The sequence below is a fragment of the Anguilla rostrata genome, chromosome 6 (genome assembly GCF_018555375.3).
Source record: "Anguilla rostrata isolate EN2019 chromosome 6, ASM1855537v3, whole genome shotgun sequence".
In the NCBI taxonomy this organism is placed as follows: domain Eukaryota; kingdom Metazoa; phylum Chordata; class Actinopteri; order Anguilliformes; family Anguillidae; genus Anguilla; species Anguilla rostrata.
This window is the reverse complement of record NC_057938.1, coordinates 26,241,016-26,253,113: the sequence shown is the minus strand read 5'-3', so window position 1 is coordinate 26,253,113 and position 12,098 is coordinate 26,241,016. Positions and strand designations below refer to the sequence as shown.

General features: G+C 38.5%; 1 protein-coding gene across 1 annotated transcript; it reads left to right on the top strand.

Annotated features, from left to right (window-relative positions):
* The first annotated feature begins 263 nt into the window (after positions 1 to 263).
* Positions 264 to 11,557, top strand: zgc:110269 (probable flap endonuclease 1 homolog). The gene is made up of 11 exons (XM_064339254.1): positions 264 to 463; positions 3,078 to 3,168; positions 3,435 to 3,537; positions 3,844 to 3,898; positions 4,478 to 4,539; positions 5,443 to 5,579; positions 6,232 to 6,292; positions 7,248 to 7,379; positions 8,341 to 8,486; positions 8,836 to 8,977; positions 9,510 to 11,557. Exons 1-11 carry the CDS (start codon positions 382 to 384, stop codon positions 9,558 to 9,560), a joined length of 1,062 nt encoding a protein of 353 aa, XP_064195324.1. The 5' UTR covers positions 264 to 381; the 3' UTR covers positions 9,561 to 11,557.
* The last annotated feature ends 541 nt before the right edge of the window (positions 11,558 to 12,098 follow it).

The following is a 12,098-nucleotide window of genomic DNA, read 5'->3' as shown; positions in this document are numbered from 1 at the left end:
GAAACATGTGATATTTTTATGCAAGACCGTCATCAAGGAAAGGGAACACTAGTATAGGGAATTGTCAGAGTTAGGAGTTCTTTTTTTTAAAAAAATTTTTAAAAATCTGTCTTCTTGCGAAAAGAGACAACTTATTAAAAGAGCAGTCTTAAAATATTTGCACTTCCCCGGCCTGGCCTTCAGTGTACTGTCTAAGAATAAAATGGCACGCAGTATGTACTTCTGACTGTGGAGGGCAGTAATAGCCTTATAGCGTGTAAAATACCGGAAATTATTAGTAGAAGAAGAACAGTTCAACCATTGTAAACAATCCGGAAATATAAGATTAAGGCTGCTTTGATTAACATTTTCTTACTTTGGCTTATCAAAAGGAAAATTATAATGGGTATAACAAAACTTGCTGACTTGATTCGCCAGGAAGCACCCAGTGCCATCTCCTACAAGGATATAAGTGACTACACAGGTTAGTTGGTGATCGAGCACTGAACAATTCATTGGGAAGATGTCTTTGGTCAGCGCTAGCTAGTTCGATGTCAGTGAGCCGGCAAACCAGTTGATAGCATTAGATTAGTGAATACCTGCTAGCAAGCATTAGCTACAAATAGTTGTCAGAAATGAGAATGCTTATGTTCCCATTAAATTAGTGAAAACCTTAATTTGAAATACTTTTTGTTAGCATTCGATAGCATTCCTCTGCTATGAACCATGATGTTAAGTACTGGTCGAAAGATTGTCTAGTTTTGTCTAGTTTTACTAGTAAACCATGTGGCCTATATTCTGTCAACGGATTTAAATTAAATTTACATTGAGGCTAATGAATATGACCCATGAGAATGTTGTTTTTATGTTCTGTTCTTTGAGTTATGACTGTTGTATAGACGGTTTCAACGGTAACAACATAAACAAACGTTACTGCGCATGTGCGTTGTTCTGGCCCTAACTTGACTTCCGGCAGACTTCCGCAAACAATCAATAACAACAGAGTCCCTCTAGACTATTTCTGATAACAAGCAAAGTAAATAACAAGTAAATTACGTTAGCTAGCTAGTTAAAACTATGTCTAGCCCGTATTATTTGGGGTTACCAGTCGAAGAAAAGAACCGTTACTTGGCCAAACTGAAATGCGATAATGTTACATTACCAGAAAATCAAGTGACAGATAACTGTTCACAGTATTGCACCTTGCTGAGCATCATACATTCCTTACATAATCCATAACTGTTCTGGGTTACATGCACATTCATTCCTGTATAAAAAGTGCACTCTTTCTATGATATTGCTTAAAAACGATGATTAGAAGCACAAACTGGGGCTAGTGGGCAGCATGTGTAGCCAATGCAATTACTGTAGGTTATTTATTTGTATAGCATGTATTGATGGGAAAACATCGTGGCTCTTATAGTTTGGGTCATCTTGCTAGGTTACCACAACAAAAATGATCAGGCAATGTAACGCTGTCAAGTCATTGGAAACAGGTATCATAACGTTAGTAAAAAACGTAGCTAAAGCGTATGAACTAATAGCATTGAGCTAACGTTACTGTGCATAATTTATAAAATGTTAGCTACGTTTAGCTAGCTAGCTAGTTGGCTAGCTAACTAGGATGAATTAATTAAGCTACAATCAATTTAGTTAGCTAATTCATAACTATTTCAGGCGTGTTACTGGTCAGCTTAGTTATCGCTTATTATGAGTTTGTTACCTGAAACAAAGTGCTAGAGTGAGAGCACCTATTCGACCACCTTCGTTCGACAGACAGGAAAGCGTAAACTGATTCGCAACTATATATGAAATAGGCGAAATATCGGTAACAACCTGTACCTAGTTATGTAGGAAAAATATCCTTGCTATCCTCCTGTGGTTATTTTTTCAGTACTTTCACGTTTTTTTGTGTGCCAGCAAATAAGTCAGACGTGGTCCAGCGCTAGCATTTGGTTGCTAAGGGGACGTGTATCGACCACCCCATATAAATGAATGGAACTTGACATAAATTTGCTAGTATCCTGTCTTGCATATTGGAGGTTAATATGAGAAAGGGTGGTCTCTCATCAGCACGTCTAGGAATCCGTACATATTCACTGTTGTAACCTAAGTCGCAGGACGCAAAATAGCCGTTAGGAAAGCAGTTTGAAATTATGAAGCAAAGTCTGCGCCATTGACTTTAATGGGTCGCGATGACATAATTCATTGTCTTAAATTGATATAGTAAATAAGGCTGTATTAGTATTACTAAATGTGTATGTATGAAGTTGATTTTTTAAAATACAGTTTATTATGTGTATTTTTACAGGACTTACATTTTAATAGGTAACGATGTCCAGTTATTTCTCAAAAATACGAAGTAACAACGGGCAAGCACCAGCTATGATAATCGCAGGGATTCATCAATTCGTTTCACAATTTCCTAGTGAGGTTACAAAGTTAAATTATGTATTTTTACTAATTTTCGAAATATAGTTTGTTCCTGAGGTCAGGTTGCACCCCACAGCACAACAACCTGAGCCCAACATCAGTCTGTTCATCAGTTTAACTTTCACTCCATTTGTAATCGGTGCCATATTAGCCAGTAAACACAAACCCAATAATAAACAAACACAGACCGGAAGTTAACTTAGGGCCAAGCGCATAACCTTGGCAACGCGCGTGCCACTGATGAAACCGTCTTATAGACGGTGCACCTTCATACTGTATCATGCTGTGTCAATATTGCATTGGACTTTAATGAATCTGTGCAATACAAATCATTGATGTTTATAATTGTGCACAAAAATCAGTGAAGGCAGATGCTATGGTTTTAATCTTTTTCGTTTGGTTAAGATTTTAAATACTGAGTTTTTTATACTGAAAGTGGTAGTTATTATACTGCCCAATTCAGAAGGATTTAGTATTGGCTTCTGAGTAGTATAGCAAATTACATTTTAGCCAATCAGTGGTCCATTCATTTAGTGGGCTGCTGAAAAAACGAACAGAGGTAATACATTGATTATTTACAAAGGAGGTCCTTAATACATGTAGCATTCAATACTTGCGATATCTATCAGTGTGGGTCCGTTAACAATAATCTCTGTCTTTTTCAGGAAAAACTGTTGCTGTGGATGCGTCCATTGTGCTTCACCAGTTCCGCACTGCTATTTCAAGTTTTCATAATCGCGATGGAGTAAATCTGAGGTGAGGTTTTTGTGTTAACGCAGGGTGAATTCAAGTTCTTCATGTCAGCCTATATGTAAATATGTAGATTTTAAAAAATTTTAAATTAGACAACCACTGGCTGTGAATATTTCTTAATCTCCTACATGGATGTGGCAAATGTAAAAGGGAATTTTAACTATACTGGGAAGAGTGCCTTGCTTTTCCTTTTCTCTGTTGATTAAATGATAAAAAAAGAAGGTTGTACTGGACATTTGGGGAGTTACAGGTTTGCCCTTCTGTTCTAGCCCCCTCACTGGCCTGTTCTTTCGCACACTGTGCTTTCTGGAGCATGATATCAAACCCGTCTTCATATTTGATGGGCATCCACCCGAGCAGAAGAAGAGCGTGGTGAGTGATGAGGAATGCACTAAAATGCCTACTCAACCCAACCCATTTAACACCGGTCTGGTGTCCTTGTAGCTTTACTCCAGATGAGAGCTCCATAGGAGATGGTTTCCAAATGTTCCTGCGGTCTAACTTACCATAATATAATCGTAAATATGTGGTACCTTTTAGGACAAAGGTACTTCACCTTCCCAAGCCCAAGTGCCATTTAATGAACTGTGAGCAAGGAACTGTGACACACCTCTTGTTATCGTGCAGTCTGATATGCTATGTGGTGGAAACTGACCAGCTGATGTTCTCTCCCTGAAGCTGGAGAGAAGAGCAAAAGCCAATGGCTGGTCGAGCTCCTATTGCTCCAGCACAGGTGAGAGAGATTATGCAGCCTTTACCACACCAGTTTGATTTTTATTTTAAAGACATTTTTTAAAGTGGTGGCATTAAACACAAATGTGGAAAAACCACAAGGTGCCTGTGCACCTGCAGTTCAAAAAATGGGAATAACATAAACAGTATTGTTAATTATCATCTAATCATCTTTGTCATCATTATCATTGCGGTGCAAGTTTTGTAGTAAATTTTGAATGTTGTATTGTAGAGGACATCTTTTATGTTGCTTCATTATTAAAATAAAATACAAATGTTAACATGAGATATCAGATATATGAAGATCTCAGATTTTCCCAAATTTTGTATTTCTATGTTTTATGTATGATAATTGACACCATATTTGAGATCTGGGTTGCAGATACATTCTGATGAACCAAACTGCCAATTTTTGTCTTTTAAGACCCTGTAATCTTTGAATATTACACTGTATTTACAACTTTTTGTATTGTTATTATTCTTATAGAATGTTCTTTATTATGAGGCTAATAATGAATGAAAAAAACATTTTAATCGAATGGTGAAATAATGAATCATTCTGTAATATAATGGTCTACAGTTTCTACTCGGATCCAGGACTGCCAGAGTCTCCTGCAGTGTCTGGGTGTGCCTTACGTTCAGGTAAGTCTCCAAGCTTGCAGCCTGAGGTTAATTGTTATTTCCCTGCTTTCTGAGGCACATAATATGGGTTTTCACAGTAATCGTCATGGTGCTCAAAGCCAGGCCATTGTAATTCCAGATTTGAGCAGCTTGCTTATTTTCTTCTCAACGCCAAATCAAAAAAGAATTTTTTTCATCAGTATAGGGGTCTAAGATATCTTGGGCTCCAAAAATCTATCCAAAACTTCTCAGAAAATTAATACAGTGTTTTTGTTCATTATAAAGCATTTACCTTATGATGGTTTATGAAACATTGATATTACATTGAAAAATAATGCAAAAACATTGTGACACACTGTAGTATACATACCTAAATATGCAATCATTCAACTCCTGTGTGTTTTCTTGTAATGTACAGTATGTAATCTTTGGTTGCATGGGGATGAGAAAGCATTTGAAAGAATATTTTTATTAACTTCCAGATGCACGCTGTTGTCTAGTGGGTCATGCTTGGGGGTATAATTGCACATGAGATTTTTTAAATGTATGATCTACGCTACAACTATGGAAACTCCATATTTTTCTTAGATGTTGTGTATTATCTAAAAATAAAGCTAGAACATGGAATTTGTTGCTTCTAGTCATATTTTGTTGAAGGAGCGCTGAATGAATCTCCGGGTGCTGGTGACCTAGTCACTGAGGTTTGTAGGTAAATGCCAAGCATATACATTCTAAATGAGCTGTTCTCATAATTATGTGTTCTTCTGTCCTTCTCAGTGTACATACACACCCAGGCTACCTATTCCATTTTCAGAAAAAAAATGCATGAAAAATAGGCCAGGGCTTGTGCTGAGGTCGGTGTGTAATCACTCGGGTAAATGCAAATGCTTGATTGGGTCATCAAATGAAGCTCTGTCCTGGCAGGCGCCTGGAGATGCAGAGGCCTACTGTGCCCAGCTGGTGAAGGACGGGAAGGTGGATGCTGTGGCCTCTGAGGACATGGACACCATGGCGTTCGGGAGTGACCTGCTCATCCGCCAGCTGAATGCCAAGAAGAACAGGTGAGGAGGGATGTCCTCTTTATGATAAATGGCCAGATGAGGAGAGATGGGCATGTCACTTTGCTGTCTGTGAAAGAGATTGACAGCAGCAGAGGTGTCACTGTGCTCTGTGAAACAGAATGTGACAGAACAGACTGTGCTCTCTGAAAGATGGTGAGGAGAGACAGGTGTGTCACTGTGCTCTCTGTGAAAGATAGTGAGGAAAGACAGATGTGTCACTGTGCTCTCTGTGAAAGATGGTGAGGAGAGAGACAGGTGTGTCACTGTGCTCTCTTAGAAAGGTGGTGAGGAAAGACAGGTGTGTCACTGTGCTCTCTTAGAAAGGTGGTGAGGAAAGACAGGGGTGTCACTGTGCTCTCTGAGAAAGATGGTGAGAAGAGACAGGTGTGTTACTGTGCTCTCTCTGAAAGAGAATGAGGTGAGTAGGTATTAGCCATGTTACTTTTACAGAATCTCACACGACACACGTTATTTAATTCTGATTTTTGGTTCTGGGGACTCTGGGAAATTGTTGGGTGTCAGTTTGAATTCTAAAGGGAACGTTGTGGGAGTGTTCTGATACAGGATGCTCAAATTGCCTGAGTGAGACCATTTTCGGGTGTATTAATCTCCTGCCCCTCCTGACACTGTCTGTATCCCCCTCCTCTTTCAGTGAGGTCATGGAATACTCTCTGCCCAAGGCACTGGACGCTCTACAGCTGACATACAAACAGGTTCGTTCCTCCATATTCTCCCACTTCTCTGTTTTTGCAGTGGAAATTAATTACTGACTTTTTATTTGATATATCTGACCACTTCTTTAATCAGCAGCAACAATGGTTAGTTTATACTATAATGCACAAAGCCACACAGGCTGTATAATGCCAAGTACAATATTTCCTCTGTTTTTATCTTGTTTCCTCCTTTTTATCCCAATTTGGAGCCATCATATTTATGCCACAACACTCATCACAACCTCCATTGTCGATTGGGCAAAGCACTGGGACAGTCTCGATTCAATACCAATGAGTGGGGCAATAAGTGCTCTAGGACAGTGCCTTAACAGGACGAGCCTCCAAAGAATTTAAACTTAAAGAAAGAAACTTACCTATGTGAATATTTAGGGTTTTATCTGTAATATAAGTAAAAAATAAGTATATTTATATTGTTTGAATTTTGTGTTTTTTACGGTTTTGCTCTCCCTTTTATCCCCAGTTGGAAATGCCCAATTGTATTGTTTCATGTTCATTGCTGCAACCTCTGCTATTCATTCAGGAGAGCACAGACAGTCGTGTGCTCTTCTCGGAAGCATGTGATGTCAGCCACCGTTTCTTATTACACTGCAGTCAGGAAGTCAGGCTCACACAGACTTGAGTTGGAGGAAAACTTTATGTACAGCTTATGGGCAGACTTTGCGGGCATCCGATCGACCAGCGACAGCCGCTGGTGAGCAAAGTGAAGCTGTCATCCCAGCCATCTGAAACTCACTCACAGTTGGCAGTGGTACAGTCAAGATTCAATATCAGACCATAGGGCCCTCTGTGGTGTTTACTGCACGACAAAGCTGTATGAGGCATTCAAAACATTTTTCCTCTCTCTCTGAAGTTATGACAATATAAAAGCATAGAGGAGCCTGCTACTGTTTTATCTCATTTTCTGTTGCTGTATCATGGTTGGATTTCTCTGCAGTTTGTGGACCTGTGCATCTTGCTGGGGTGTGACTACTGTGAGAAGATACAGGGCCTTGGGCCAAAGAAGGCCCTGAAGCTGATCCAGCAGCATAAGACCATAGAGGATGTGGTGTTGCACATCAACAGAGAGGTGAGCGGTTCTAACACTGAGCTCACATACATACTGTATACACATACGCACAGTGAGTTCCATAATGTTTGGAACAAAGGCATATTTTCTTCTTGATTTGGCTTTGTACTCCACAATTTTAGAATTGTAATCAAACAATTCACATATGATTAAAGTGCAGATTCTCAGCTTTTATTAAATGGTATGTTTATACAGGGTATGTTACAAGGGTATATATGATTTCACAATGTAGAAATTACAGCCCCCTCCCATTTCAGGGCATCATAATGGGACAAATGGCTTCACAGGTGTGTTAAATTATCAGTGCAGCTATAAGGGAGCTTTTAGTATCTAGTCTTGAAAAAAAAGAAAGTTAAGAAAGCCATTAACATATGTACATACATATATATACATAAGTAGTTATTCACATCCCGCATCTTAAGACAAATGTGCTTTGTACTTCATTTTATTTTTTTTTAGTCATTGATGGATATTATAATTCTTTATAAACCACTGAGTTCAAGATGGTATACAGTTATCGGGCATTCATTCCAACCCTAGTATTTATTCAATTTTATATTACCAGTATTACTTTTATTAAATATATTGAATATGTTCACTACATGTATTTTGCTGTTTTTGCTACAACTGGTTGGTCGGGCTTCATTTTCAAAGCATGTGTATAAACCAGTGCTGGTTCAGTCCTATATCATTGCTCATTAAAATGATTTCACTAAGGATATGTACAGTCTGCAGCTGTGAAAAATGTTACTGTTTTAGCTCATCAAAAATGTCAGATCTAATAAATGATTGACTGAATTTCATAATTATAATCAGACGTTGAAGTATGAAAGTCTGAAATAGATCTTGCCTTGTGCACTCTTCTATCATATTATATTTGTATTGGTATTATATTACATTTGTGTATTCATGTTGAATTGGGGTGGAAGTGTTTTATCTTACCCATGCTTCCCCGTGTCAGACACACCCTGTCCCACTGAGCTGGAGGTACACAGAAGCCCGTGAGCTGTTCTTCCGGGCTCCTCGGGGAAGTCCTCCAGATCTGGTTTGGAAAGAGCCTGATGAGCAGGAGCTGGTCAACTTCCTGTGCCACAAGAGACATGTCAAGTAGGTCCTGTTCCTGTCATCACATCACTTTCAGTTTAAACTTGAATTGTTTTTCTACTGTATGCAAAGCTGTGTGGTTGGATAAATGGTCACACAGTGCAGCCCGCTTGTTATTATCAGATGTAGGAATAACTCATGTAGTGGTTTAAATACGATGCATGCACTGTTTCTAAGAATTGTTTTCAGCTGAGTAAAAACATGAAATGTTTTTGACCCTCCCCCCATGTGCCAGGACATCAAATTCGGGTCCCCCCCCGGTGGTAGAATGAGCTTCTGACTGCAGTCAGGACAGTGGGAACTGTATATGTACACAAACGCTAATATGGACGCTTTCCATTTTCTGTTGCAGGGAGATGAGGGTAAGAGGACGGATGGAGAAGTTCCATGAGACTCTGAGGGAGAGGAGAAGAGAAAGAGAGGAGACAAACGGAGCGGAGAAGAGCAAACAGACCTACATAAAGGACTTCTTTCGGGTGACTCGGAAGAGAAAGGTATGGAATGAGGAATTCAACATTTGCATCTGCTTAGCTTAAAGGTTTAATCTCATTCTTATGACTAAAATTCATTATTCTCATTTTCCTTTTATAGTACATAAAATTGATCTTGTTACTCTGATTGATACTTCCATGACTATGAGGAACATAGTCCAAATTTTTATATCTACATAGGTGAGGGTGAGGGGATGTGGGTATTTTATTATGTTATGACCATAATAATGTGTTCAAAAAACTCACTAAAAACCTCTACTGTGAGATGAAATTGCATATAGCATAAAATGTCTGTTGGAGCTGCTTGTTCAAAGATAGCAGTGAATCTGGCCAAGCATTTGTATTTGCCTTGGTGGATGCTTGTAGCCGAAGTGTATTGGCAAAGTGCACAGGATTTGTCAATAAAGACATTTCCTTTTATTATCTCCAGTTTGTTGTTTCTTTTTTAAGCACCTGAGTAGAACTGCAGGTTAGCAGCAGAATATCCTTGAGCGTTCATATTTGGAAAAATGATTGTCTGTTTCCCTGGTAACAGGCCCCAGACGTTGTGGAGGCCAGCAGAGAGAAGAGGGCGAAGCCTCAGTGAGCTCCATACTGCAGTGAGAACTGTCTCCTTTTCTACTTTTCTGCTGTTTGACTGATGAAGACAGACGCCTTGTTGATGTGCTGAGTTAGTAGAGAGCTTCACTGGCATTGAGGAGTGGACAAGCATAGCTCCTCCAGCACTGAAGAAAACTCCAAGGGTGGATGGGCTACATTAAAAGCTGGGGCACATTTTGGGGAGAGCCAACAGTATACTGGTGGTTGAATGCCCTACTGTTATTCTCCAAATAGTAGACCTGCTTTGGTTTTGGTTAGCACAAGTCATGCCCATCTGAAAATACACAATTCCCATGTGATAGCACAGTCCTCAGTCACACGACATTGAATTCTTACCATTTTCCTTTATGTTTTTTCACTCATATAGATGTCATCATCTATTTAATCTCTTTGCTAATATCTAGTTTTTTTTTTACAAATATCTCTAGCTTTATTACCCATTAACATGGGAGGCTCATGTCCACCAAATATGTCCAGATTTTTAGTTTTACACAAAAGTAAGTGTTCAATCATGAGCATAATGACTACTCTATATTATTACCTTAATAACCAACACGGTTTCAAATTATGTAGCGAGAACTGCCACTCAGTGAAAAATGCTCTGGGCCACTCCGATGTATAAAATCACATCAAATCATTTTGATGGTTTTTTAATATTTTATTATTTATTACTATTTCACAGTTTTGTGAATTCAGATATACAGTAGTCCCACCAAGGTTGGGATGGGTTTCAAGTTAGCCAGAATTATTTGCCTTACCAGTGATGAAACATCAGATTCCTACAGGCTAACAGTTGTAATCAGTGAGAGATACATGTCTCTTGCATTTTCCACGAGCTGTCCTGTAGTACTGTGGAGTCTCTTGAGAAAACCCAGTCCTGGGGACCCACTGTGTGTGTTGGTTTTCCTTTCAACTGTAATGCAACCTCAGAATCCTATCAAGCTGCAAATTGTTCTTAATTAGAAATGTTTATGTCTATTAAGGGATTTACCCGTTTATAGCCACATGATGGCAAAAATAGCTAGGCACGCCATGAAGAATAAGTCTTCAAATAAAACTGACCTTTTAATCAGGCATATCCACTAATGCACTGATTGTGCTTTATGACAAATAAAAACATAAATTACACTGAATAGAGTAAATTATATACTGCCAGGTGAAACCAGTAGGGGAATAATTGCAGAAAGTGAGGACACCTGGTCACTGATGTTAAATCATTTCTGAAAAATGAAGAGTTGAAAGACAAAGCACATGTCAATGAGTGAAGCTTGAACTTAAAATAAATTTAAGGAAAAATTATTGAACTACATTCGCCAACAACCTTAATTGAGCAAAATATCGGCTGTAACAAAAACCAGCTAGCACAGTGGGGCCTGGGGATTGATTTTGTGCTCCAGTGGTTTAGAGAGTGGCCAGTGGCTTCTGGAGGCAGGAGCACTGGAATACTGCATACACTTCAGCTGCAGTGCTCCTTGTTTGCCTGCAGGTGGCACAGTAATGATGTGAAAGGCGCACATCATAATTCCAAATGAAGATTAAATTCATTGTTTTAAAATAAATGGCTACTTTTGTGTTGATTGTTAAGTTATCATGCTCTTACAGGCTATTGTCAAAGTCTGTAGCCTAAGATTTATAGCTGCATTATCTTCAAACTTTTTCAGTCAGAGGCAAGTACCATAGATGTTACTTGGTATTTGGTTTCTGTTGCCCTGTTCTTGTGATTTTTACTATGATGGGAGTCACAGTTATATTAGTAACTCCAGATGATAACAGCATCTGGCAAATGAATGGTGACCAAATGAGTAGATTGAAATAATTTTGATAGTGAAAAAATCATGTAAACCTTCAGAAGATATTATCATTTCCTGTATAATCCATGTATCCAAAAAAGTTCTTTATATTCCAAAATTCTGCTTTGTAATTACTTCTTCACAACTGTGTATGCTTTACCTACAAGAATAAAAATGTTTGTTTTGCCACAAAGACCCTTTATAAAGTCACTTGTTGAATGTTTTCACTAATCCACACTGACAATGAGAGAAGAAAGCAAAAGATATCAGCTGGTTAATCCTTTCCAAGTTTCTGATATTCCATCAGCCTTACACAACCAGCATATTTGGTATTATACAAAGGAATATTCATTTACACTGTTCATTCATGTGCTGAATGTGCATACTGCCTACTTCATGTGCCTACTATATCATGTTCAAACTGTGCAGTTTTGTTTAAATTAACATTTTAGGACAGATATTTGTGAATTGAATGTTTTCTCATTTATCTTGAAGCCTGTCCTGTGCTGTGCTAAAACTGTGACAATACTTTCATTCCTATTTTTAGTCTTTGATTAACTTCATTTGAGTGTACAATGATGTATTCGCATTTATACTGTTACTATTCTTATTTTCAATATATTTTCACTTTTCACTATATGTCCTTACTGGGATGGCAGGTACGCTATCCCGCCAAATTACCGCTTGTGGGGTGACATGCTCCATAATTGAATTTGTAAGCAGTAATGTTATTT

Bases quoted from the DNA above. Each gene is read 5' to 3' on its own strand.
- zgc:110269 (XM_064339254.1), top strand. From the start codon at position 382: ATGGGTATAACAAAACTTGCTGACTTGATTCGCCAGGAAGCACCCAGT. The intron at 4,540-5,442 runs GTAAGTCTCCAA...CTGTCCTGGCAG, and splicing joins TGGGTGTGCCTTACGTTCAG to GCGCCTGGAGATGCAGAGGC. The intron at 8,487-8,835 runs GTAGGTCCTGTT...TTTCTGTTGCAG, and splicing joins TGCCACAAGAGACATGTCAA to GGAGATGAGGGTAAGAGGAC.